We start from the raw sequence: 27911 nt of genomic DNA on the forward strand, positions 1-27911 counted from the left end.
GAGCACAAGATTCGATTTGTAACTCGATAACACAGATTTATTTTTATCGGGCCGCCTTCTCCCAGCTCAATCAATCATAAACGTGAATCGTCGTACTATCCAGATAAGGAACTTAAAATTTTTCAGAAATTTATTCCTGCTTCTTTTTTTATGATTACGCGATGATGACTTTTTTGGTAATTTTTTCGACAGAAAATTTCCCCGGCCCCCCCCCCCGCCACGGGGAAGATGGACTCTCCGCGAGGCGGTGAGTACGGACCTGCGTTGCGCCCTAACCTCCACGGTGAGTGTTTGCACCGTACTAAATGTACGTATCTATTCGTAAAAATTATAAAGCGAATGCGATTCGCCGGTGGATATACACTTCGCGAAATTAATTCCCCGGCGTTCCTTCACGTCGCATTCGTACGGCTACGCGCACGTTTTCCTCGCGTGTCAAAGGAGCGTGCGTTCACGAGGAGAATCCGTTTACGGTCGCACGATACCTAACAGGCAGCCTTGATTGCAGTCTCCAGGCAACGAGGTTCGTGATCGATTTGGGAAAATTAACGAGTCCCGCGAACGTCAGAGCCCGCGGGAGCATAATCTCGTGTCCATGTCACTCCCTCGCTGATTCGACTTCCGCGGGACTCGGGTGCTCGGTGCATGTTTTAGGTTATGTTCGAGGCGACATAACCACCTGTGTAGAGGTTATTTCTGTATTTTAAACTAGAATGGGCATAAATAATTCCATATATTTATAAGTCACACTTCACGTTTCAGTTTGAGGTGTACGTGACATCTCGAAACGTTGGTTGTTACTGTTATGAGATGTCACGGAAACCGCCTGAATATACACCCCAATTTCTTTAGATGATTAACACCTTAAAACCTTAATGACATTAATATCGCGTTTATAGATGATCCCGCCACGAATATTCCGCCTCATTCACACAAACGGCCTGCTCTGGCAGTCCTCAAACAAGTCTCTGCTGGCAAAGTTGCGCAAGAAGACTGGTTATACTTTCGCCAACTGCAAGAAAGCCCTGGAGTTGCACGAGAACGACGTGCAGAAGGTAGAAAATCCACCAGGACGACTTAAACTCGCGCAATCGTGACGTGCGCTGAATCTCTCAATCTCTTTTTGTTTCAGGCTGAAAAGTGGTTGAGGGAGCAAGCGCAGCAACGCGGATGGGCCCAGGCAGTCAAGCTGCAGGGCCGCAGCACCAAACAAGGCCTGATCACAGTGATAGTGGATCAAAATTATGCAGCTCTGGTGGAGGTCAATTGCGAGACTGACTTTGTGGCACGGAACAAGAAATTCCACAGCCTTGCAGAGACTGTGATATCAGCCGTAATAAGTCACTCTAAGAGCCAAGAGCTTCAGAACGAGGTGCAGCGCACTGTGTTCCACATGAATACTCTCATGACATTGCCAGCAGCCGATGGCAAGACGCTTGGCGATCATGCCGCCTTGACTATCGGCAACGTGGGCGAGAATATCAGTCTGCGGCGTGCACTCGCCATCAGCGTGCGTCCGGACATCACGCTGTTCGGCTGCACGCATCCAGCACCCATGAACCCCATCCCTGTGTCTTTCGGCAAGTACGGTGCCCTCGTCGCCGTCAAGTGCAAACAAGACAACGATATGCTGGGCACGCAGCTTTGCCAGCACGTTATAGGTAAATCTGCCGCAGGATAAGTAAATAGCGAAAGACATGGTCTTTTTTTGGCAAACAAGGAAGTTACATTTACGATAAAAAGATACATGATCCAATTATGTTATTTGCGTTGAAGAACAGAGAGTAAGATCTCAGTCAAGAGACGTGGATCGTTTAGATGCGTTATGTGTTTGAATGTGCAGGTATGGATCCGCAGAAGGTCGGAAACCCGCAGGTCGACGAGCCGCACGATAACACAGAGGAGGAGACATGTATGATTTATCAAGAATTCCTGCTAGATCCTAGTCTCTCGGTGCAAGAATTGCTGGAAAATTTACAGGCCGAGGTGGTCGATTTCGCGCGCTTCGAGGTCGGTGAGGAACTGGACGAGCCCACCTTAGAACCGACATTGGAGAACGTGCAGACATGCGGCTGAAATCTCAGGTGATCATCCGTTATCATCGTTTATCTAAGGTTATCATTTGTTAATATTATTAATTTCTACGTAAACACGCAGCGTGTTATTGCTATTGTCGTTTTTATTATAAAAGCAAAAGAGATCAAGGGCCAATTAGGAAGCCATAGGAATTTTCAATCTTCTGCTAACGCGTATTTTAAACGGAAGGGGATCCGTCTGAAGTATTGCGTGTCACATCTCGTCGTTAGAAATATGTATTGTAATAAAATCTACAATAACGCCAAAAGTAAAAATAAAAATTCTAATATTTGGCTTAATACTGTTATTTATAAATAAGATTTGACCAAATAATAAAATTATTATCAATCACGTTAATTTCATTCAGTGATGAAATTTAACAATAAATATATATATTATTTAATGGTTATTCAAAAATCATTCGCGTAAAATTAAAAATACATCCGTAAAAAGAATTAAAATCAAGCTACGAAAGTTCCTTGCGATACAAAGGAGGGACAGCCTTCGCTTTGGTCCTTCTGATCTTCCTCGCGAGTCTCACCGACTTCCACAGCCACATTCGAGAGTCCTTCTTCCAGTAGGGCGCGATGTCCGCCGGGGAATGCCTCGTACCCTGCGGGATAAATTGTCAGAAGTAGTTGAGCTTTCTAACTAGAAAAGGGATTCTCTCATTTCTAGATCCTGCGGATAGATTGCTTAATTTTCCTTCAAAGGAATTTTACTTTGTTATCCCTCTTTTTCTCGCATTCTCACTATGGAGTCCCGTCCCGTAATATTTAAGTCCGAATAATTAACTCACGGGCAAAATTTAAGTGACGCGAGAGCGCTCGCACCTGGAAATTCAGGATCTCCGGTCCCTGTAGCACCAACTGAAAGGTAGACTTTTCCCTCGTCCTGAAAACCGGGCCAGTCTCTTCCTGCTCGGAGTCGTTAAAGTAATTCGTCTGCGCGTCGCTCGTCCGAAGTTTCGCTTGATCCTGCTCGTCCGTCTCAAGCTCCAGATTCTCCAAAGCAGACGTGAATTTTCTGATGTCCTTGCACATACCGATCCCAACCTAAACGCAAAAATCTGTCTCTTCATTCATTATTGAAATATGTCAATTGTTATAGGGACAATCAAAAGCACACGTTAGGCCCAATGTTAAACGAAAAAAGTTGATTAGGATTAGGGAAAAGATATAAATATAGAAGATGAAATTATACAAATTTAATCGTTCACAGCCGTTAGCTTTCTGGAAATTCATTTTTTTCGGCTCTCCAGCTTCTACGTAGAAAGTCGCGACTTCTACCACGCACTTGGACTTCCTGGGACCGAACATTGCGGCCCAAGCTGGGGACATCCTTCTTCGTCCTGGTCGCGTTGTCGTTCTCATCCCACTTTAGGTTCTCGACTGTCCGGACAGAGAGAAAATTCACGTGGTCGTTATGCGACTCGTAAGGAGCGCCAACCTACCTCGAGTGTACGTACCGCTCGAGTGGTCCGATTCGTCGTTTCGCCAGTCCATCGAAGAATCTCCGCGCTGTCAAACGATGACGACGGACACTCCGCTCTGACATTTGTCGACCAAGTCCTCGTCCCTCTCTGTCACCTCCTGTCAAGGAGAAAAATGACAACGAGCGCACTTTGTTTCGAGGCTCGGATCGAAGGAACCGAAGAAATGTGTATGTATGGATTTTCATAGCGGAGCGAATGTGAACGTACACACGCTCCCATGTATGATTGTATGTATATAATTTAAAATAGCGTCATGTATGAAGGAGAACATATGTACAATCGTATGCAGGATGAGGCACCTAAAACAGGCCATCTGAATAACTTTTGAATATCTGAATATCTTCGGATATGCAAAAAATGTTAAATAGTTATAGAGGAAGTTGTAGAGTTTTAAGTGACGCATCACGCAGCGATACTAGTAACAGCGTCATCAAGGTTACGGGGAGGTCACCTTGATTTTTTTTTTAATGGAAACTCCCGCCTTTTATTGTATCATCTTTTTCTACCAATTAATTTCAACAACTTTTGTCTGAAATATTTTTTACTTGCCTGATATTTTTTGAGATATTTAAGGAAAATTTGGTAACTTTCAATATTTTGCTTACGATCTTGCTAATTATTTGTCAGAAAAAAGTGGGAGGTATTGGATTTTTTACTCTATTTGATCTCAAGAATATTACAACAGTGCCCTAATTTTTGTCATCTTGATGCTTTCGAGATTTCGGTCAGCGGTCATCAAGCAACTGTGACAGCATATTCTTGAGACCAAGTAGAATAAGAAAGTCTAACGCCACTTTTTCTCACAGAACAAATAATTTCCGAAATATCGTACGCCAAGTATTGAAACAGTTATCGGGAAAAAGATGGTACAACAAACATGTTACAACTTCTTTCAACATTCTTTTCTATCCTGCATATTTCACAGTTATTCAGGTGGCCTATTTTAGGCGTCTCACTCTGTATACGCCTGTGTAATGAAATGAGAACGCACTGATATGCAGGCGATTACACATAAGCGTGTATAATCTGAATTATATATAGTTACATATATATAGTTACATATATATAATCATACATACGATCGTATGTAATGCCGGACGAAATGATATGCACGAAATTATGTACATAGTGCGCACAATCGCACACGACGTCGTCGTCTCGCGTAGATATATAAACATATATAATTATATGTAATAATTATATATGGCCACATATAGAGAGGCAGAAGTTTCCTCTCGATTCCCATCCGAATCCCTCCCTATTTCTTCTCTCCTTTTTTATGCTCCCGTCGCCGCCTTTATTCCTTGCACTCGCGTCGTGTAAGACGCCTTCATGCTCAACGCGCCGGCAGCGAAACGAGGCATGCGAGGCGCTCATTACGTATTCTAGGACGTGTGATAAACTACCGTACAATATACCTTATCTATCAGCTGAAGCACAACCTCACAAAGCAGGAGACCCCATCCCGTTCCCTTTTCGATCCTCCGATCGAGTCGCGCTTGCGAGTCCTCCTCCTCCCTTTCCTCCTTCCATCCGTCGCCGCATCGTCCTATTCGCTCGACGTCCTTAATCCCCGCGCAGCGGGAACCTCCGAAACAGCCGCGACGGAAGCGCGAATGAGCGGCCCGGGGGAGGGGAAGGATCCCATTACGTGTTCTAGGACGTGTGTAATAAAATTGCCCGCGCTTCGTCTGTCTGTGTGGCGAAGAGGAGGTAACGTTGGAAAGGCGAGTACGCGCACACCTGTCCGCGAACGCGCGCGCGCGCGCGCGGCCGTTCGCTCAGGTGAGATCACGGAAGACCTCCGCTCTGCGAGGGAAGGACAGAGCAGGCCCCCCGCCCCCCCCCCCCCCCCCCCCCCCCCCCCCCCCCCCCCCCCCCCCCCCCCCCCCCGCCGCCGGGCCGGCGCTATCCAGCTCGGGCCACCGCCACCACCAGCTCTCCGCCCCCGCCGCGTCACGGCTGGCCGGCAGGAGTTCCGGGGCCCACTTCCGGTACCTACGCAGCTACGGGAGAGGCGGCCGCACCGCTATGGTTTCTTTTCCATGCTGGCCATCAGCGCGGCGCGGCCGGCTATCAGTTGTTCGCTTATACAGTTAGCCGCCGCGTACGCTTACGCGAGCACGGCTAAGCAAGCTATAGCAACATCCTGCTCCTTCGCGCGTGTCCCCCGCCGGCCGAGAGAGAAAGAGAGAGAGAGAGAGAGAGAGAGAGAGAGAGAGAGAGAGATGGGCCCCGAGTTGCTGAGCCGAGCGGCGAGAGAGATCGATAGCGGGAACACAATGGATCTCTTCAGGCGGGTGAGTGATAATCCGCCACTCCGGCCTTTCGACCTCCTCCGATCAGAGGGCTGCGTAGAGGTTCCGGGAGGCGACGCGTGGGCGCGAGGTCTTTCGGGAGGTCCTCGAGCTGCTGATGGACGCCTCGCGGCCTCCCGGCTCCTCAGCGACGATGCTGAGGAACTCGCGAAGGTAGGGAGTGGCCTCTTCGACCCGTGGCAGGTGCGTCCTTGGTTTATCCTTTTGCTCCGATTCGAGATGAATGTTATTTGCTCTCGGACGCCTCGGGTTTGGCGAGTTTTAACCGGGAGCCTTGGTGATCATGAGGTCATCCGAGGGGAGAGAGGATCAATGCGACGATGAGTTTCGAATTCGAGAAGAAAGGAACATTGAACATCAATGTGGGGAGAAGGGGAGCGAAGGGGGAGAGATTTGCAGATAAACTCAAAAGGAGGTCTCGAATAACCGTACAAATACTTAGCACACTTTTCGACTAAATCGCGCGCTGCTGAGCTGACTGGAAATGTGTCCAGGATGTGTGTGAGATGCCGAGCCACGAATATCGCTTTTTCATGAATTCTTCTTCGGCATGAATTCTCAATTCTCGGAGAGTCGATTAATTCCTTCCTGAAACTTCAGTGTACACTTTCATTCAGCCGGGCCTCTTGATTTTGTAATCCCCGCTCACAGCCACCTGTTTGTTTCTCCGCTCGTCCGCGGGCCGAGCAACAAATCGGCGTTTTTTTCTCTCTCCAGCGCGCGAGAACGAGGAGCGCGTCGCAAGCGTTCGCGGTCGGGCGCTCGCAAATTTTCACCTTTTGGCGCAACTGCCGCGCAAGTGGGCGTGCGGGCGGCAGTTGCGACTTCCTGCCTGTCGCGATGATGATGATCGTCGCGGATGATGCTTAAGCCGCGCGTGTGCGTGAGCGCGTGCACGTGTGTATACGACACACGTACTCGCTCGCTCGTTCGCGGGATGCGACCGCCGGCGAACGCGAGGCGAGGTGGATATATGAATGAAAGCCGCGCGAACGCCGCGCGCGCACGCACTCACACGTCGGCGAACAAAACCAGCACAATGCGACGGTGACCGCATAATGGGCCCCATCTTACCGGGACACCCGATGTGGTTACAGGTCAATCAACCCAAGCCCGAAGTGCGTAGCGCAAAATAGTCCGCCCGAAATTGCGCCGCGGCGATCGCGCGAGAGAGAAACTTCCCCCGAAACTCACTCCCTTTAGACATTCCACTTTTTTCCCCTTTCTTACGAACGTCTCTGATTTTTAGCGAGAAAATGGGGAAGTTTCGGGGCACAATGCGCAGTTCCGCGGTGAGATAAAATTAGGAGCCACAATCGGGGTATAAAGTAAAGGAAGCACGATAAGACGAAAGACGATATCACGTGTCAGATTAAGCTGGGTTGCGCAGTATTGCGCGGTCTAATTAAATATGCGCCGATTAAGTAGCATCAAGCGGATCAGAGACGCGAGGAATGAAGGTGAGTCGAACATGAGGAAGAGACACGTAGCTTCGTTCAAGGCTGCGCGTACGGTGTGTAGGCATGAGCACAACGGGCACGCGAGCGAGCGGTCGAGTGCACCTGCGAGACGCGGAGGTCCTCGCGAGCTCTGCTATCCCAGTTTTCAGTCCGCTCGCGAAGCGCGCGAACGCCGTTTCTCTCCGTTGCGAAACGCCGCTCTCGTCCCCGTGCGAATGCTCGTCCTGCCGCAATGTCATCGCGCTGAAATTTCTCGCCGATTATCCAACAAACACGTGTTTGCGTGTGCATCGGCTGAGCCTGAAACTCGCAATTTTGAGCACCCTCCGCGGTACTCGACTTTGTTTTCTCGGTCGCCCGACACGCCGGGTCGGATCTGCCTTGATGATGTTTCGTTGGTATTTCGTATTTATGCTCGAGTGATATAGCAGCGAGACTGAAGTGCGAGCTCGGCGAAACTTGAAGCGAGGTCGAGGGGGCAGATTTCCGGGCGTTTGGTGAACCGCGGCGGGACATGACGAGCGTGTTGTATCCTGAAGGTTTAAACGCCGCCATTCCGCAGGACGACAGGAGCTGCCGCAGCGATGACTCCGGCGGCGAGGTCTTCAGGAGCATCCCGAAGAACAGCAGCACCTTCCGCGTCTGGAAGATCGAGGTGAGCTCGTTACCATCAACCAGGACAGTTGCCGGGTGAGCACGCAGTTGCAGCGTTTCCCGGTGACAAAGGATATAATAAATAATCTCGATTTACATTTTCATATTCCATATTTCTCCGGTAGAACATAAAATCTCTCTCTCTCTCTCTCTCTCTCTCTCTCTCTCTAAATTAAAATATTCGGCAAGTGAAAAGTATTGTAGTAGAAAACAAATTGTTCGTGATAATATTACGATTGCCAATAGAGAGTCATTAATTTTAGTCATTAGACTTTATCAGATATTGTCGAAAATGCGATGCTGATCAATCATGTTGGACTCTTTCATGTCGCGCTGACAACTCGACTTTGCCACTCGCGGCCGTGTCTTCAGGGTCTGCGAGCAACAGCCGTGCCTGGCAGCAACATGGGCTTCTTCTTCACCGAGTCGGCGTACATCGTCTACGCCGTGTCAGCGAAGGACGGCGCTCTTCCTTACCCGGGAATGCCGGTACTTTTACTTCTATTGTCGTCGTGAGAGAAACCAAACGAAAGCTCGCCTCGCATACGAAATGCACGATTCCCGAACTCTCCTAACGAGCTCCTCCGCTATACTCTCGCCTCTTCGCGCTCCCTAGCAATTATCATAGCAAGCATTTCTTCCCGGCCGAAAATCTATACTCTCGTCTAAAATTCAAAAATCCCAGATGTCGCACAAAGAAAATTAATATTCCACTTGCAAGGAATGACGAGTCTCTCTTAGTTCGACGAATCGAGGCGGAGAAACGAGACGCGGCCAGAAGAGAATTAAATCAATCCTGCGTCCTCCCACTTTTAATTCCTTCCGTTTAATCGCAGATTAAATCCGCAGGAACGATCTTACCTTCTTCTTTTTTTTCGAAAACCTCTAGTTGAAATTCGATCTCCCATTCAGTCGGCTCTGTTGTCCGTAACGTTTTATCCCGTTTGGCAGATCAAAGACCTGAAGGGCACCGCGGTGGTGCGCGCCATCCACTTCTGGATCGGCTCGAGCTGCGACTCGACGGCGTCCGGCGCCGCGGCGCTCCGCGCCGCCGAGCTCGACTCCCAGATGTCGGCGACGATCCTGATGCGGGAGGCGCAGGGTCGCGAGAGTCCCAGGTTCCTCGCTTACTTTCGGCAGCGTCTGGTCATCGAGAACCTGCACTTCGAGACATCCGCCTGCACCCTTCATCGCGTCTCCGGTGTGGCCGTGCCGATCTTGACCGAGCTGGAGAGGGTGCACTGGGAGCACTTTAGCTCCAGAGACGTCATCCTGCTGGACGTTCGGGCAAAGTGCGCGTGGCCGCAAGTTCCTCGTGATTGCGCGCGCGTGCACACACATACACACCATGTACAGGGTGTCCCACAACTCAGTACAAAAAATTCGTGCAGACATAAAATGGATTAAGGCAAAGGCAAACATGAAAGTCTTGTGCCGTTTTGCCCAATCGATTCAGCAACTGTTGGCGGCGCGCGGCGAGATAAAACACGAATAGCGGCGCATTGTCCTTCTCCTCGCCGCGCGTCGGCAACAGTCGCCGCATCGACTGGGCTGAGCGGCTACAACACTTCTCCAATCTCATCCATCTCGGCGCGTGTTTGCTCATGAGATTTCTGTCATTAATAACTCAATAACTATCGCGAATATTGCGAAACGGTATGCGACTTTTATGTTGGTCTTAACCCGCTCTATGTATCTACGAGCTCTGTAAAAATTGTTCTGCGACACCCTGTATATCGCAGCGGTGATCACGCGCGCGCACTTCGTGCGACGATCGTTCCCTTTTCGCTTTCCACCGGACGATGTGGAAATCCGCCGGTGAAAGTTTCCGCGCGCGCGAAATAATGCTCGCGCGCGTGTTGCGGGAATTGAGCAACGACGAGTCTGATTCTTGTAATGCTAAATGAGGCTTAATAGAGGCCTCGGAGGTTTTCCAGAGGCCTTTAGCATACATTTCCCGTGTTTCGGTGAAACACTCTCTTTCTCTCGAATATTACTCATTTGTCAAATGTCGCTTCAGATGTCGCAATTTCCAAATCCAAAATTTTGTCATTTTGTGTCGCTAAAACGATGAAGATCGAACACTCATATTATTAATAAAATGCAGAAAATCTGCCTCTCCGATTTTCCGTCGAGTTTCAAGGTTTCTTGAAAGGACGGATGAAAACGCTTCTTCTTAGTCATGAAGGATTCCTCTAAGGAAGTCCTCCTAAGGATTCCTCTCATTCTCAGCGGAGTCGTCTTCTTGTGGCTGGGTTCATTGTCGGAGCCACTGCACAAGCGGCACGCGGCCAGTCTGCTGGAGTCTAGGAAGGAAAACAACAACGGCCAACGCGTGGTGGTGGTCGAAGACGGCTACGAGCAGACGCTACCTGGCAACGACAGAGAGCTCTTCAGCAGCATGCTGGAGCCGTCGGCGAGGGTAGTGGCACCTGATCGCCAGCACCGCGTGAACCCACCCAGCCCCATCAAACTCTACCGATGCAGCGAACAATCGGGCAAATACAAGGTCGCCGAGCTCAAGTCCGGCCCGTTGCTGCGTAACGACCTAACTTCCGCTTCAGTCTATCTGGTGGACCGCGGCGAAGCCGGAGTTTGGGCATGGGTGGGTCGTGACGTGAACGCTCGCGAGAGCCTGGAGGCGGTGAGGAATGCGCGCGGCTTCGTCAAAAAGAAGAATTACAGCGACGGCATGCCGGTCGCCAGAGCGACCGAGGGTCATGAGCCGGCGGAGATGAAGGCGTTGCTGAGAGGCTGGGAGCCGTCCAAGACGAGACCGTTGACCTTGCCGTTGAGCTTCGAACCTGATTACATGAACGAACGACCCAGGATGGCGGCGGAGTGTCAACTGGTGGACGACGGGTCCGGAGAGAGGAGCCTGTGGCGGGTGGAGCAGAAGGAAGGCATGGTCGAGGTGGACGATAGGGGCATTTACTATGCGCAGGCCTGCTACGTGATGCTGTACAAGTACGGCCAAGGACGGAGATGTCGCAGCATTGTATGTGTCGCTCTATCGATGAGTTCAATTTATACTGGTATAACTTGATTGATAACGTTGGACCTATCGGTTTAACGTTTATTTTATGTGTTCAAGTATTCACCGAATATGTCATGTCTCTTCAGGTTTACTGCTGGGAGGGTGTCCACTCCGTCAAAGTGGATCGAGACGCGGCAATGACGGTAGCCTGCCGCTTATCCGAAGAAACGAATGCGCAATTAGTAAAGGCGTCTCAAGGTAGGGAGCCGCCTCATCTCCTGCAGATTTACGACGGAAAGCTGAAGATACTCGCTGGACGTCATCGCGATTCGCGTAAGTCGTTCCTTTATTTATTATTACGGCAAACGAGTGAAAACAGAAATTAACAGGGAAGAAATGTAAATAAAAATAACACGTTGATAAGATTTTATTTAAATCAGCGAGACGTTGTTGAAGAAAAAACCTGGACATATTACAAAAGATAACATTTCGATTTAAATTTGAACACATGCATAAAAGTTGGGGTATAGAAGAGCCTGAAGAGAACCTGGTGACACAGTCCATTGTAATAATAAAGTTATTTTCCACTTGCAGCACCGAACAAATATCTGGTCAGAGTGTTCGGATCGACGCCGTATACCTCAAAGGCGGTGGAGCGGCCGCTGCGAGCCAGCAGCTTGGACTCCAGCGCGGTGTTCATTCTCTTCTCCAACTCGCCGGTCGTCTGGTGTGGCGGCAAGAGCACCGGCGACGCCAGACAGGCATCGCGACGTCTTGCACCCAGGAATGCTCCTCTCATCGTCGAAGGCAAAGAGAGCGATGACTTCTGGATCGAGTTTGGAGGTAATTCGGGAAGTTACTTGATAACCTTTGACTCAATGACTCATGACTGTATTTTACTTTTGTGTCTTCAGGAAGAGGCACTTACAGCACGGAGACCGAGGAAGTTGGCGAAGAGCTGGACAAGCATCTGTTCCAGTGCAGAACCGAGAACGGCCTTTTCGTGGGCGAGGAGGTCCTCGGATTTCGGCAGAATTCTCTGATACCGGAGGCCGTTTGGCTATTGGACACTGGCAACGTGATCTGGGTGTGGGTGGGCAAGTTCTCCAGCCCGCGGACGCTGCAGGAGTGCGTCGAGGACGCCACGGTGTACCTCTACACGCACCCTTCCGGTCGAAATCGCAATACGACAATTTCTATAATCAAGCAAGGTGAGTTCCAAGCATCGCTTTCGATGCCGTCGAGGAGAACACCGAAGGCGTCTCTTGCGGATGACGTGAGAACCGTCTTAAGGACTTCCAAGAGTTTTTAATCCATCGGATGTCTTTTAAATGCGTGGGTCTTCTCTTTAGATCTAGATTTTCTTCTTAGATATTTTCTTTGCTCATTTTTATCCAAACTGATATATTTCGCGTCACCTGGGATTCCGACGCTCTTCAGGTTCGGAACCGGCCACATTCATCGGGCTCTTTGACAACTGGAATCACAATCTGCTGAGGGATTATAAATCATTCGAGGCTTTCTGCGGCCTACTGGAAGATAGGGAGCAACCGGTAAGGACTCAGACAGCCACAAAGGTAACCACAGACTTTGACAATTATATCAAGTATCCATTGGCGGTGCTGAAGAGCGAACCGGAGAACTTGCCGGCCGGCGTTGATGTGCGACGCAAAGAGATGCATCTGACCTTCGACAACTTCATCGCGATCTTCAAGATGGAGCCCGCAGAGTTCGAGAAGCTGCCAGCTTGGAAAAGACAGCGGCTCAAGCAAGCCGCTGGGCTCTTCTAACGTTTAACATCTTTCCCAAAAGTAATCCCGAGATTGTTACAATTTTTTTTCCCGGCTCGAAAATTATCAATACTTTCGCGAGCCGTCGATATACATTCTTCTTTTAAAGTGTGGCTTACAATTGCCACTAATATCGTTTGATTTTAACTAACTTTTCATCGTAGCTCGTCTCTTTTTGCGGAAAATTATAATCTAAAAATCGTACATTTTGCCTTCGCACGACTTCGATTATGATCTTTATTATAAACATCCGACTGCATGTTACAAAAGAGACTTCATTCGCCTGCAGAATTCGTTTATGACTTAAGTTTAGGGCTAAAAACACCGAATTAAGTTAATACGGAGCTTCATGAGGAAGTGTCCATCGGTTCCTCTCTGATCGTGCGCACCGTCTCCTCCTCTACAATGATCGGTTTTACCGTCTTGGTGAGCACCGCAGTGGTACCGTGCTTGTAGCGATAGTTGAACTGTCGCTGACCCTTCACGCTGGCGGTGTCATACGGCCGTAGATATTCAACACCGCTCTTGCGGATTATGCAAAGGTCCACGTTTGAACCGGATGCCAGGTCGTTGAACACACCAGCGCGAATTGCGTCCGCCACCAGTTGCTTGGCCTCCTCTTCCTGATATTGACGTAACAACCATTGTTAATTTGAGATCAAAGTGGCATTTTTCATAAGAGTAAAGTAAGTTTAATATCTAATTTATATGCAATAGACAAGAAAAGTATACAAATATTTTTTAATAAATATAGGTATGTGAATTATACCAATATATAAATTACTAAGAAAAATCCATTAAATTTACATATATAGAATATAATAAAACTGCGAATTACATAAGTGTTAAGATGAAAAATTACATTTAAAATATCCTGCAAATAATAAATTAATGAGTAAATGTGTAATAAAGATAATAATAAATCCAAAATAAACTATAAATTTAACCCTATAAATTTTCACTCATCGTGGACTTCGATTCAACTTCACTGTTTATTTATCTTTACTTGTAAATCTATTTCTAATCTCTCTGATTCTAAGTCCTAAAAATTCTCACCGATAGATCTGGCTTCCATCTGCTTTCAAAAACTGCCATAGCAGCCAATGAACCAGATCCCATGGTGGTATACTTTTGCTTCTCAGTAGAACCATGCGGGAAAATACAGTATAACTGAGGCCCATCGAGATCATAGCCACCTAATACAAGCGCAGCACCGATATGGCCCTGATAACGGAACAACATTTGCTTTATCATTGTGTTGGCAGTGCACACAGGAACAATACGGCCAATATTTAGACGGTGCAATTCCAATTGGCTAGCTATCATTTCAGTGGTCATTTCAGTATCAGCTGCAGTACCTGCTCCACAGCAACTGGGAGAATAATTGGTATCACTCAGTATAAGTACTTGCAACAATAACTGTTTGTAAGCAGAATAGCCATTATGCTTACTACATATTAGGAGCCAGATAATGGATCTTCAAACTGTATTTATCAGCCACAATGGTATCCTCAGTGGCTCTTGTATCACCACCAAGAATAACACCATCTTTGTATACTATACCAGCAATAGTAGTACCTGTCTTCACTGCTTTTGGGGCAGCAAAGCCTTTCTTGATCAATGCATTGTTCCTGTATAAAATAAACATGAGTAAAACAGTAGTCTAAGTACAGTAAATCGATTATAGATTACAGATTATAAGTACAAAATAGTACACACTTTTATACTACGGAATAAAATATAATTAGAATTATGTAAATAGCAGAAATTGTAATAAAATAATTAAAACCACACTAATTATTTCTCAAGTGGATACCAATAACTAATATTATTTAATAATTAACATTTTCCGCTTTGTCACTGTCACAACATTTTAAACAGGCAAAGAAATATTCTTAAAATAAAATGAAATTTATTATAGTTCTACTTTCCTCATATACTTTTCATATTTCGCAAATATATTGGGTAGATTAATATATTGGGGATAATGTTACAACATAATAATCAACAAGAAGTAATATTTCTACGACTGTGACACAGCAATATCGGTAAGCACAGGTTATCCTCTAATAATTATCATGAAACAAATGTAACATATTTCTTGCGTATATGATCGTCACCTTTGACAAAGATCGAAAGAAAAGCCTGCCAGCGGGATTTCTGGCACGAGATGCGAAGTCATAATTAAATTTGTTCAAGTATTAACGATTACAAACGTTGTCACCGTTCACTACAAGAAAACTGATCTAAATTGACAATCAAGAATGGCGTCAAAGCGAAGCGCTTCTATGGCTGGTATTCATAGTCAGGTTTTATGATTAAGAACGCCTTAAGTTCATCTTCAGTTACTTTGTAGCCAATGAAATAATTTGTACAGCATCTGAAGATGAACTCAAGACGGTTCTAAATAAGATCCGACTATGAATAACGGCCTATGACGGACGATGAAAACTGGACTTGTTCCGAAATTGGTTTGAAAATTTTTAGTTTTAATTATAAGACTGGTAGGCCTTAAACTAACTTAGTATGTTCTATAATTAGTCAGTGATCAATTATCAAGATTAATAACAAGTAATGAAAAATCTATTCAATTTTTTATCTAATACTGCAAAATCAATAGCTAAAGTCAAATTTATAAACAGAATAATAGATAGCAATAACGTCCAAGTATGATCAGTTGATCAATTACGAAACATACCTAAAGCCCATTCTAAATGAATCGCACAGTCACAAGAAAATTGACCAATCATAGTCGATTATTTTTCGATAGGAAGAACAATCGACTGTGAATGGTCAATCTATCTAAAGCCAGCGGCACACGCTGCTTGTTTTCGTGCTGGATTGATTACTGCATGAAAATACTGCGTTCTGATTGGTACTTTTCCGAAGATGGATGAAAATGCACCAATCAGAACGCAGTATTTTCATCCAGTGAGCAATCCAGCACGAAAACAAGCACCGTGTGCCGCTGGCTTAAGATCGCAAGGCTTAAGTCCGTATCAGACTCAGTGATGACAAGTCGTGAGAATTTTTCCAATATGGGAGCCGTTGGCGCATGCGTGAGCATGACGTCAGAGCTCAATGCAAACGTTTCTAGTAATGGATGTAAGCGCAGATAGTAGGCACAAATAATGCGCATGAAAGGTCACGCGTGTCTGTCCGTTACAGTTGTTCCGCGTTTTTCCCGCGAGTACTTAGGTTATATATTCATAATGTAAAATGTTACAATAAATAAATGTAGTGATAAGTGTAGTGATAAGTTAAGAAAGAGCTGTGATAATATATTGGCTGCAGATGTAAAAAAAATAGAAATTAATAAGTTTTATTATTATCTTTTATTATTCATATATAGAGGGATTCGTAACGGTCAAAATAAGCCATCGAGCGCCTCAGTCAGTTACGAAATGTCGTCGCAGCAGCCTAATACGTCAACCAGTGCGTCCTCCGTTCGCTCCACCTACAGCAGTGAGATTCATTCAATCATTCGGTTCCTCACTTTGCGTAACGAATCGGCGGCCAGTATCCATCGCCAGCTCGTAGAAACTTACGGATCCGAAGTAATGAATCGTCAGAATGTTACCAAGTGGATTAGGTCGTTTAAAGAAGGCCGTACCGACACTCACGACGAAGAAAGGAATGGAAGACCGTCTGTTATTTCAGAAAACCTTGTGCAACAGGTTGAAGAAAAAGTTCGCGATGATCGTCGTGTGACTCTTAACACCCTTAAAGAAAATTTTCCACACGTTTCACGAAGTCTCCTGGGTCTCCATACCATGTAAATTTCAATAAAATATATTCATTTTTCGATTTTAAACAAAACACTAGAACACTGCAAGCGCGCGCCATTTTAGCATATTCCATATTTTCATATTAAAGTTAAGAATAAATATTATAAATAAAAAATAAAACCTCGAATATAAGTTCGATAATATCCGACTCCAACATACGATGTATTAGGCGCTTATATTTTGAAATTCCATAACATATTTCCTGCATAGTAACACGTCACCGTCTAACAAATGAAAATTTCAACGTTTAGAATTTCTATTCAAGACCATCCTAAGCTCTCTCTCTCCTTCTCTCTCCCTCTCTCTCTCTCTCTCTCTCACACACTTGCACAATTTCCCTCCCTATCTTCCTCATACCCCTCTCTCTCTCTCACACTCTCCTCTCTCTCTTTCCTCTACTCATTCTGTTCTTCTGTTTCGTTCACTCTGTTTCGTTTCACAGAGAGGGTGTGTGAGAGAGACTGAGAAAGACAGAGGGGGAAAGAGAGAGAGCGAGCGGGGAAGAGATAGAGCATAAGATAAGCTTTTTTTGTCATGCAGGGGAAATCCTCATGTATATCCCCGCCCCTTAGGCAGGGCAGGGGTTATGTCGGACTTCTACCGACTAAAATCCCTGCAGGATGCCCACCACTCGGACCATGGTGGGGGGAGTCAAGGGAACTACGGCTGCAATTTTTATAACATAAAATAATAAGTTATAAAATAAAATAACGAAAATATATCAGGTTAACAAGTTCATAACATCAAATAAAAAGCTACAATTTATTTCCTTTTCTCGCGTAATGGTAATAAATTTATAATTAATATAATAAACATATTGTAACATATTGTGCGTATTGTATATAAAATATATTTATTTTATATATTATGTAATACCTATTACAATAAAATGTACTAAAAGGATTAAATAAAAAAGCGTTTAAATATGAATTTAGTTATTTTATTATTTATCCTATTCACTTCTCATGCATCTCTTATACCTAAATACCCGAAATATCCAAAGTCCTTCAGATTACCTGCCTGAAATTCGGAATAGCTCCACAAGGTGTGAAAACTCCGTAAAAAGGAAAATTCAAGAGGTAGATTCCGGATTTCTGGCAGGAACCCTAAAACTTCTCGTTTTCTTCGTTTTCGGATTTTTGTATCAGGAACACATGATAACCGAAGATGTGTTGCGGACTTCTGGCGGGAATCTAGAAGTTTCCCATTTTCTCAGTTTTCGGATTTTTGTATCAGGGACACATGATAACCGAAGAGGTGTTCCGGACTTCTGGCGGGAATGTAGAAGTTTCTCATTTTCTCAGTTTTCGAATTTTTGTATCAGGGACACATGATAACCGAAGAGATGTTCCGTACTTCTGACGGGAATCTAGAAGTTTCTCATTTCCTCAGTTTTCGGATTTTTGTATCAAGGACACATGATAACCGAAGAGGTGTTCCGGTTTTCTGGCGGGAATCTAGAAGTTTCTCATTTTCTCAGTTTTCGGATTTTTGTATCAGGGACACATGATAACCGAAGAGGTGTTCCGGTCTTCTGGCGGGAATCTAGAAGTTTCTCATTTTCTCAGTTTTCGGATTTTTGTATCAGGGACACATGATAACCGAAGAGCTATTCCGCACTTCTGGCGGCAATCTAGAATTTCTCATTTTCTCAGTTTTCGAATTTTTGTATCAGGGACACATGATAACCGAAGAGGTGTGCCGAACTCCTGGCGGGAATCTAGAAGTTTCTCATTTTCTCAGTTTTCGAATTTTTGTATCAGGGACACATGATAACCGAAGAGGTATTCCGGACTTCTGGCGGGAATCTAGACGTTTCTCATTTTCTCAGTTTCCGGATCTTTGTATCAAAGACACATGATAAGCGCAGAGCTACTCCGCACATCTGGCGGCAATCTAGAAGTTTCTCATTTTCTCAGTTTTCGGATTTTTGTACCAGGGATACATGATAACCGAAGAGGTATTCTGGTCTTCTGGTGGGAATCTAGAAGTTTCTCGTTTTCTCAGTTTTCGGATTTTTGTATCAGGGACACATGATAACCGAAGAGGTGTTCCGGACTTCTGGCGGGAATGTAGAAGTTTCTCATTTTCTCAGTTTTCGAATTTTTGTATCAGGGACACATGATAACCGAAGAGATGTTCCGTACTTCTGACGGGAATCTAGAAGTTTCTCATTTTCTCAGTTTTCGGATTTTTGTATCAAGGACACATGATAACCGAAGAGGTGTTCCGGTCTTCTGGCGGGAATCTAGAAGTTTCTCATTTTCTCAGTTTTCGGATTTTTGTATCAGGGACACATGATAACCGAAGAGGTGTTCCGGACTTCTGGCGGGAATCTAGATGTTTCTCATTTTCTCAGTTTTCGGATTTTTGTACCAGGGATACATGATAACCGAAGAGGTATTCTGGTCTTCTGGTGGGAATCTAGAAGTTTCTCGTTTTCTCAGTTTTCGGATTTTTGTATCAGGGACACATGATAACCGAAGAGGTGTTCCGGACTTCTGGCGGCAATCTAGAATTTCTCATTTTCTCAGTTTTCGAATTTTTGTATCAGGGACACATGATAACCGAAGAGGTGTGCCGGGCTTCTGGCGGGAATCTAGAAGTTTCTCATTTTCTCAGTTTTCGGATTTTTGTATCAGGTATACATGATAACCGAAGAGGTATTCTGGTCTTCTGGCGGGAATCTAGAAGTTTCTCATTTTCTCAGTTTTCGGGTTTTTGTATCAAGGACACATGATAATCGAAGAGGTATTCCGGTCTTCTGGCGGGAATCTAGAAGTTTCTCATTTTCTCAGTTTTCGGATTTTTGTATCAGGGACACATGATAACCGAAGAGCTATTCCGCACTTCTGGCGGCAATCTAGAATTTCTCATTTTCTCAGTTTTCGAATTTTTGTATCAGGGACACATGATAACCGAAGAGGTGTTGCGGGCTTCTGGCGGGAATCTAGAAGTTTCTCATTTTCTCAGTTTTCGGATTTTTATATCAGGTATACATGATAACCGAAGAGGTATTCCGGACTTCTGGCGGGAATGTAGAAGTTTCTCATTTTCTCAGTTTTCGGGTTTCTGTACCAGGGATACATGATAACCGAAGAGGTATTCTGGTCTTCTGGCGGGAATCTAGAAGTTTCTCATTTTCTCAGTTTTCGGGTTTTTGTATCAGGGACACATGATAACCGAAGAGGTATTTCGGACTTCTGGCGGGAATGTAGAAGTTTCTCATTTTCTCAGTTTTCGGGTTTTTGTACCAGGGATACATGATAACCGAAGAGGTATTCTGGTCTTCTGGCGGGAATCTAGAAGTTTCTCATTTTCTCAGTTTTCGGGTTTTTGTATCAGGGACACATGATAACCGAAGAGGTATTCCGGACTTCTGGCGGGAATGTAGAAGTTTCTCATTTTCTCAGTTTTCGGGTTTTTGTATCAGGGACACATGATAACCGAAGAGGTAATCCGGACTTCTGGCGGGAATCTAGATGTTTCTCATTTTCTCAGTTTCCGGATCTTTGTATCAGGGACACATGATAACCGAAGAGATGTTCCGTACTTCTGACGGGAATCTAGAAGTTTCTCATTTTCTCAGTTTTCGGATTTTTGTATCAGGGACACATGATAACCGAAGAGGTATTCCGGACTTCTGGCGGGAATGTAGAAATTTCTCATTTTCTCAGTTTTCGGGTTTTTGTATCAGGGACACATGATAACCGAAGAGGTAATCCGGACTTCTGGCGGGAATGTAGATGTTTCTCATTTTCTCAGTTTCCGGATCTTTGTATCAGGTATACATGATAACCGAAGAGGTATTCCGGACTTCTGGCGGGAATGTAGAAGTCTCTCATTTTCTCAGTTTTCGGGTTTTTGTACCAGGAATACATGATAACCGAAGAGCTATTCCGCACTTCTGGCGGCAATCTAGAAGTTTCTCATTTTCTCAGTTTTCGGATTTTTGTACCAGGGATACATGATAACCGAAGAGGTATTCTGGTCTTCTGGCGGGAATCTAGAAGTTTCTCATTTTCTCAGTTTTCGGGTTTTTGTATCAAGGACACATGATAATCGAAGAGGTATTCCGGTCTTCTGGCGGGAATCTAGAAGTTTCTCATTTTCTCAGTTTTCGGATTTTTGTATCAGGGACACATGATAACCGAAGAGCTATTCCGCACTTCTGGCGGCAATCTAGAATTTCTCATTTTCTCAGTTTTCGAATTTTTGTATCAGGGACACATGATAACCGAAGAGGTGTTGCGGGCTTCTGGCGGGAATCTAGAAGTTTCTCATTTTCTCAGTTTTCGGATTTTTATATCAGGTATACATGATAACCGAAGAGGTATTCCGGACTTCTGGCGGGAATGTAGAAGTTTCTCATTTTCTCAGTTTTCGGGTTTCTGTACCAGGGATACATGATAACCGAAGAGGTATTCTGGGTTCTGGCGGGAATCTAGAAGTTTCTCATTTTCTCAGTTTTCGGGTTTTTGTATCAGGGACACATGATAACCGAAGAGGTATTCCGGACTTCTGGCGGGAATGTAGAAGTTTCTCATTTTCTCAGTTTCCGGATCTTTGTATCAGGGACACATGATAACCAAAGAGATGTTCCGTACTTCTGACGGGAATCTAGAAGTTTCTCATTTTCTCAGTTTTCGGATTTTTGTATCAGGGACACATGATAACCGAAGAGCTATTCCGCACTTCTGGCGGCAATCTAGAATTTCTCATTTTCTCAGTTTTCGAATTTTTGTATCAGGGACACATGATAACCGAAGAGCTATTCCGTACTTCTGGCGGCAATCTAGAAGTTTCTCATTTTCTCAGTTTTCGGATTTTTGTACCAGGGATACATGATAACCGAAGAGGTATTCTGGTCTTCTGGCGGGAATCTAGAATTTCTCATTTTCTCAGTTTTCGAATTTTTGTATCAGGGACACATGATAATCGAAGAGGTGTTGCGGGCTTCTGGCGGGAATCTAGAAGTTTCTCATTTTCTCAGTTTTCGGATTTTTATATCAGGTATACATGATAACCGAAGAGGTATTCCGGACTTCTGGCGGGAATGTAGAAGTTTCTCATTTTCTCAGTTTTCGGGTTTTTGTATCAGGGACACATGATAACCGAAGAGGTAATCCGGACTTCTGGCGGGAATCTAGAATTTCTCATTTTCTCAGTTTTCGAATTTTTGTATCAGGGACACATGATAACCGAAGAGGTGTTGCGGGCTTCTGGCGGGAATCTAGAAGTTTCTCATTTTCTCAGTTTTCGAATTTTTGTATCAGGGACACATGATAACCGAAGAGCTATTCCGCACTTCTGGCGGCAATCTAGAATTTCTCATTTTCTCAGTTTTCGAATTTTTGTATCAGGGACACATGATAACCGAAGAGGTGTTGCGGGCTTCTGGCGGGAATCTAGAAGTTTCTCATTTTCTCAGTTTTCGAATTTTTGTATCAGGGACATATGATAACCGAAGAGGTATTCCGGACTTCTGGCGGGAATGTAGAAGTTTCTCATTTTCTCAGTTTTCGGGTTTTTGTACCAGGGATACATGATAACCGAAGAGGTATTCTGGTCTGCTGGCGGGAATCTAGAAGTTTCTCATTTTCTCAGTTTTCGGGTTTTTGTATCAGGGACACATGATAACCGAAGAGGTATTCCGGACTTCTGGCGGGAATGTAGAAGTTTCTCATTTTCTCAGTTTTCGGGTTTTTGTATCAGGGACACATGATAACCGAAGAGGTAATCCGGACTTCTGGCGGGAATCTAGATGTTTCTCATTTTCTCAGTTTCCGGATCTTTGTATCAGGGACACATGATAACCGAAGAGGTATTCCGGACTTCTGGCGGGAATGTAGAAGTTTCTCATTTTCTCAGTTTTCGGGTTTTTGTACCAGGAATACATGATAACCGAAGAGCTATTCCGCACTTCTGGCGGCAATCTAGAAGTTTCTCATTTTCTCAGTTTTCGGATTTCTGTACCAGGGATACATGATAACCGAAGAGGTATTCTGGTCTTCTGGCGGGAATCTAGAAGTTTCTCATTTTCTCAGTTTTCGGGTTTTTGTATCAAGGACACATGATAATCGAAGAGGTATTCCGGTCTTCTGGCGGGAATCTAGAAGTTTCTCATTTTCTCAGTTTTCGGATTTTTGTATCAGGGACACATGATAACCGAAGAGCTATTCCGCACTTCTGGCGGCAATCTAGAATTTCTCATTTTCTCAGTTTTCGAATTTTTGTATCAGGGACACATGATAACCGAAGAGGTGTTGCGGGCTTCTGGCGGGAATCTAGAAGTTTCTCATTTTCTCAGTTTTCGGATTTTTATATCAGGTATACATGATAACCGAAGAGGTATTCCGGACTTCTGGCGGGAATGTAGAAGTTTCTCATTTTCTCAGTTTTCGGGTTTCTGTACCAGGGATACATGATAACCGAAGAGGTATTCTGGGTTCTGGCGGGAATCTAGAAGTTTCTCATTTTCTCAGTTTTCGGGTTTTTGTATCAGGGACACATGATAACCGAAGAGGTATTCCGGACTTCTGGCGGGAATGTAGAAGTTTCTCATTTTCTCAGTTTCCGGATCTTTGTATCAGGGACACATGATAACCAAAGAGATGTTCCGTACTTCTGACGGGAATCTAGAAGTTTCTCATTTTCTCAGTTTTCGGATTTTTGTATCAGGGACACATGATAACCGAAGAGCTATTCCGCACTTCTGGCGGCAATCTAGAATTTCTCATTTTCTCAGTTTTCGAATTTTTGTATCAGGGACACATGATAACCGAAGAGCTATTCCGTACTTCTGGCGGCAATCTAGAAGTTTCTCATTTTCTCAGTTTTCGGATTTTTGTACCAGGGATACATGATAACCGAAGAGGTATTCTGGTCTTCTGGCGGGAATCTAGAATTTCTCATTTTCTCAGTTTTCGAATTTTTGTATCAGGGACACATGATAATCGAAGAGGTGTTGCGGGCTTCTGGCGGGAATCTAGAAGTTTCTCATTTTCTCAGTTTTCGGATTTTTATATCAGGTATACATGATAACCGAAGAGGTATTCCGGACTTCTGGCGGGAATGTAGAAGTTTCTCATTTTCTCAGTTTTCGGGTTTTTGTATCAGGGACACATGATAACCGAAGAGGTAATCCGGACTTCTGGCGGGAATCTAGAATTTCTCATTTTCTCAGTTTTCGAATTTTTGTATCAGGGACACATGATAACCGAAGAGGTGTTGCGGGCTTCTGGCGGGAATCTAGAAGTTTCTCATTTTCTCAGTTTTCGAATTTTTGTATCAGGGACACATGATAACCGAAGAGCTATTCCGCACTTCTGGCGGCAATCTAGAATTTCTCATTTTCTCAGTTTTCGAATTTTTGTATCAGGGACACATGATAACCGAAGAGGTGTTGCGGGCTTCTGGCGGGAATCTAGAAGTTTCTCATTTTTTCAGTTTTCGAATTTTTGTATCAGGGACATATGATAACCGAAGAGGTATTCCGGACTTCTGGCGGGAATGTAGAAGTTTCTCATTTTCTCAGTTTTCGGGTTTTTGTACCAGGGATACATGATAACCGAAGAGGTATTCTGGTCTGCTGGCGGGAATCTAGAAGTTTCTCATTTTCTCAGTTTTCGGGTTTTTGTATCAGGGACACATGATAACCGAAGAGGTATTCCGGACTTCTGGCGGGAATGTAGAAGTTTCTCATTTTCTCAGTTTTCGGGTTTTTGTATCAGGGACACATGATAACCGAAGAGGTAATCCGGACTTCTGGCGGGAATCTAGATGTTTCTCATTTTCTCAGTTTCCGGATCTTTGTATCAGGGACACATGATAACCGAAGAGGTATTCCGGACTTCTGGCGGGAATGTAGAAGTTTCTCATTTTCTCAGTTTTCGGGTTTTTGTACCAGGAATACATGATAACCGAAGAGCTATTCCGCACTTCTGGCGGCAATCTAGAAGTTTCTCATTTTCTCAGTTTTCGGATTTCTGTACCAGGGATACATGATAACCGAAGAGGTATTCTGGTCTTCTGGCGGGAATCTAGAAGTTTCTCATTTTCTCAGTTTTCGGGTTTTTGTATCAAGGACACATGATAATCGAAGAGGTATTCCGGACTTCTGGCGGGAATCTAGAAGTTTCTCATTTTCTCAGTTTCCGGATTTTTGTATCAGGGACACATGATAACCGAAGAGGTGTTCCGGATTTCTGGCGGGAATCTAGAAGTTTTTCATTTTCTCAGTTTTCGGATTTTTGTATCAGGGACACATGATAACCGAAGAGGTGTTCCGGTCTTCTGGCGGGAATCTAGAAGTTTCTCATTTTCTCAGTTTTCGGATTTTTGTATCAGGGACACATGATAACCGAAGAGCTATTCCGCACTTCTGGCGGCAATCTAGAATTTCTCATTTTCTCAGTTTTCGAATTTTTGTATCAGGGACACATGATAACCGAAGAGGTGTTGCGGGCTTCTGGCGGGAATCTAGAAGTTTCTCATTTTCTCAGTTTTCGGATTTTTATATCAGGTATACATGATAACCGAAGAGGTAATCCGGACTTCTGGCGGGAATGTAGAAGTTTCTCATTTTCTCAGTTTTCGGGTTTTTGTACCAGGGATACATGATAACCGAAGAGGTATTCTGGTCTTCTGGCGGGAATCTAGAAGTTTCTCATTTTCTCAGTTTTCGGGTTTTTGTATCAGGGACACATGATAACCGAAGAGGTATTCCGGACTTCTGGCGGGAAAGTAGAAGTTTCTCATTTTCTCAGTTTTCGGGTTTTTGTATCAGGGACACATGATAACCGAAGAGATAATCCGGACTTCTGGCGGGAATCTAGAAGTTTCTCATTTTCTCAGTTTTCGGATTTTTGTACCAGGGATACATGATAACCGAAGAGGTATTCTGGTCTTCTGGCGGGAATCTAGAAGTTTCTCATTTTCTCAGTTTTCGGGTTTTTGTATCAGGGACACATGATAACCGAAGAGGTATTCCGGACTTCTGGCGGGAATGTAGAAGTTTCTCATTTTCTCAGTTTTCGGGTTTTTGTATCAGGGACACATGATAACCGAAGAGGTAATCCGGACTTCTGGCGGGAATCTAGATGTTTCTCATTTTCTCAGTTTCCGGATCTTTGTATCAGGGACACATGATAACCGAAGAGGTGTTCCGGACTTCTGGCGGGAATCTAGATGTTTCTCATTTTGTCAGTTTTCGAATTTTTGTATCAGGGACACATGATAACCGAAGAGGTGTGCCGGACTTCTGGCGGGAATCTAGAAGTTTCTCATTTTCTCAGTTTTCGGGTTTTTGTATCAGGGACACATGATAACCGAAGAGGTGTGCCGGACTTCTGGCGGGAATCTAGATGTTTCTCATTTTCTCAGTTTCTGGATCTTTGTATCAGGGACACATGATAACCGAAGAGGTGTTCCGGTCTTCTGGCGGGAATCTAGAAGTTTCTCATTTTCTCAGTTTTCGGATTTTTGTATCAGGGACACATGATAACCGAAGAAGTATTCCGGACTTCTGGCGGGAAACTAATAGTTTCTAATTTTCTCAGTTTTCGGATTTTTGTATCAGGGACACATGATAACCGAAGAGGCATTCCGGACTTCTGGCAGGAAACTAGAAGTTTCTTATTCTCTCAGTTTTCGGACTTTTGTAGCAGGGAGACATGATAACCGAAGAGGTATTTCGGACTTCTGGCGGGAATCTAGAAGTTTCTCATTTTCTTATTAGCTTTGCTACCAGCCACCAGCGGGTCGAATCCTTTGTTTTTCTCTCACTTTCTGACTGTCTATCTCTCACACTCTTACTCTTTCTCACACTCTGTCTCTCTCTCTCTCTCTCTCTCTCTCGTTATATTTATTACCATTACCCGAGAAAAGAACTAAATTATAGCTTATTAGTTTATGTTATAAAATTGTTAACCTGATGTATCTCCGTTATTACTCCCTTCGTACAAACTGTCACTTGGCTGTCATTCGCCGCAATGGCAGCCGCAAACGGCACGAAGTCGGCTGGAATGCAACGTCGTCGTGACGACCAATCAGCGTCGCGGAAAAGAGGCTTCAATACTTCGAGACATTCGAGAGATTTCGATTTTCGATTGACACGTACTTTTTTTAAGAGGATTGTTGCATTCTTATTTTCTGGATGTACCTCGTATATTGGGCACGATCATCTATTATCTTCATGATTTGTGACAACTCAATGCTGTCAGATAAAACGAGTAGAGTAGAATAGGCTAACTTAGCATTGTTCGTACGAGACAATCAATAATATTTTATCAGATAATAAAGTTTTGTAAAATATTAAATAATTACATTAAACAATAAGTTGTTAAATTTTAGGAAAATTATAAATATTTATTTGAAGTAATTATGAAAATATATGTTTGATTGAATATTCGAAGTAGGAAATTCAATTATTCTAACCTATTTATAAATATTTTTTTCACATTATCTATTTTTACAGAACAAAATTTCTCTTTTTAAAATATAATACATGTATAAACTTTATTATCTGATAAAATATAATAATCTGATAATAATCTGATAAAATAATGAATTGTTGATTGTCTCGCACGAATACAGCTAAGTTAGCCTGCTCTACTCTACTCGATTTATCGGACAGTATCGAGTTGTCATAAATCATAAAGATGGTCGTGCATATCATATCTAATAAATTTTTCATAAAAATTTTTATAAATATGAATTTTAATAAATAAAAACATTTAAATGAAACACATACAATTCTATATTTAACATATTTTTACATGGATGTATGGTTTAAATGAATTTTTTACCATCACTCAATGAACCTATAAACAGAAACATGACATGCATTTCTACATGCAATATAACTATATATTTAGATTATGAGATATACTGCTATGATTACATACTGTACTGCCCAATATGCACCCATGTAAACTTATATTCTCCATCGCAAGCAGCCATAAGTACCATGTTAAAAAATCCTTTATAATTGTAAAATTGGGATCCTGACATAGGAGGGGCTTTAATGAGTATGTGTTTCCCAATAATGGCACCGACGCAATTAGGGAACTGCCATTTATCGATGAGTCCCTGTGCCACTCTATTCCACGAATTTTTATCCATAGTTGGGAGAAAAGTTGGTTGTAATGCTTCTTAAATTGCTTGGCAAGTCTCAGGGATTATCGTGTACACTGTTGATCTCCCTATGCGAAACTCAGTATGTTTACTTAAAATAGAATCTCCTAGAGCCAGATATCTGCAGGAACAACATAATGATGTTATACACACACACACATACACACACACAATAAAAATTTTAGATTTTACTTACAAAAGTATCACCTGTAAACGC

General features: G+C 44.0%; 5 protein-coding genes across 12 annotated transcripts; 3 read left to right on the forward strand and 2 right to left on the reverse strand.

Annotated features, from left to right (window-relative positions):
• The first annotated feature begins 105 nt into the window (after nucleotides 1–105).
• Nucleotides 106–4576, forward strand: mEFTs (elongation factor Ts, mitochondrial). 6 transcript variants are annotated; one of them, XM_025300434.1, is made up of 5 exons: nucleotides 290–523; nucleotides 900–1055; nucleotides 1133–1661; nucleotides 1844–2114; nucleotides 3338–4576. In XM_025300434.1, exons 2-4 carry the CDS (start codon nucleotides 900–902, stop codon nucleotides 2074–2076), a joined length of 918 nt encoding a protein of 305 aa, XP_025156219.1. In that variant the 5' UTR covers nucleotides 290–523; the 3' UTR covers nucleotides 2077–2114; nucleotides 3338–4576. The 6 variants fall into 6 exon arrangements, with proteins under 6 accessions (XP_011152352.1, XP_025156219.1, XP_011152356.1 ...); XM_011154054.3 differs by having other exon boundaries at nucleotides 1844–2084; XM_011154051.3 differs by lacking the exon at nucleotides 3338–4576 and adding an exon at nucleotides 2192–2368.
• On the reverse strand, nucleotides 2462–5402 carry LOC105190988 (uncharacterized). Of its 2 annotated transcripts, XM_019845011.2 has the most exons (5): nucleotides 4990–5402; nucleotides 3545–3668; nucleotides 3373–3467; nucleotides 2876–3131; nucleotides 2462–2689 (listed from the first exon to the last, which is right to left on the reverse strand). In XM_019845011.2, the coding sequence occupies exons 2-5, from the start codon at nucleotides 3579–3581 to the stop codon at nucleotides 2538–2540; spliced, it is 540 nt and encodes a 179-aa protein (XP_019700570.1). In that variant the 5' UTR covers nucleotides 3582–3668; nucleotides 4990–5402; the 3' UTR covers nucleotides 2462–2537. The 2 variants fall into 2 exon arrangements, with proteins under 2 accessions (XP_019700570.1, XP_011152357.1); XM_011154055.3 differs by lacking the exon at nucleotides 4990–5402 and having other exon boundaries at nucleotides 2463–2689; nucleotides 2910–3131; nucleotides 3545–3657.
• Nucleotides 5403–6624: 1222 nt separating this feature from the next.
• On the forward strand, nucleotides 6625–12793 carry qua (villin like protein quail). Of its 2 annotated transcripts, none has more exons than XM_011154045.3 (8): nucleotides 6625–8004; nucleotides 8376–8492; nucleotides 8955–9295; nucleotides 10236–11001; nucleotides 11127–11313; nucleotides 11575–11823; nucleotides 11895–12191; nucleotides 12421–12793. In XM_011154045.3, the coding sequence occupies exons 1-8, from the start codon at nucleotides 7864–7866 to the stop codon at nucleotides 12768–12770; spliced, it is 2448 nt and encodes an 815-aa protein (XP_011152347.2). In that variant the 5' UTR covers nucleotides 6625–7863; the 3' UTR covers nucleotides 12771–12793. The 2 variants fall into 2 exon arrangements, with proteins under 2 accessions (XP_011152347.2, XP_025156207.1); XM_025300422.1 differs by having other exon boundaries at nucleotides 7939–8039.
• Nucleotides 11521–15058, reverse strand: Prosbeta2 (Proteasome beta2 subunit). The gene is made up of 5 exons (XM_011154046.3): nucleotides 14891–15058; nucleotides 14222–14401; nucleotides 13827–14142; nucleotides 11909–13393; nucleotides 11521–11806 (listed from the first exon to the last, which is right to left on the reverse strand). Exons 1-4 carry the CDS (start codon nucleotides 14950–14952, stop codon nucleotides 13118–13120), a joined length of 834 nt encoding a protein of 277 aa, XP_011152348.1. The 5' UTR covers nucleotides 14953–15058; the 3' UTR covers nucleotides 11521–11806; nucleotides 11909–13117.
• A 1076-nt stretch (nucleotides 15059–16134) lies between these two features.
• LOC112588985 (uncharacterized) lies at nucleotides 16135–17297 on the forward strand. The gene is made up of 2 exons (XM_025300443.1): nucleotides 16135–16545; nucleotides 17099–17297. Exons 1-2 carry the CDS (start codon nucleotides 16175–16177, stop codon nucleotides 17247–17249), a joined length of 522 nt encoding a protein of 173 aa, XP_025156228.1. The 5' UTR covers nucleotides 16135–16174; the 3' UTR covers nucleotides 17250–17297.
• The last annotated feature ends 10614 nt before the right edge of the window (nucleotides 17298–27911 follow it).

The sequence above is a fragment of the Harpegnathos saltator genome, unplaced genomic scaffold (assembly GCF_003227715.2).
Source record: "Harpegnathos saltator strain DR-91 unplaced genomic scaffold, Hsal_v8.6 scaffold364, whole genome shotgun sequence".
Classification (NCBI taxonomy): domain Eukaryota; kingdom Metazoa; phylum Arthropoda; class Insecta; order Hymenoptera; family Formicidae; genus Harpegnathos; species Harpegnathos saltator.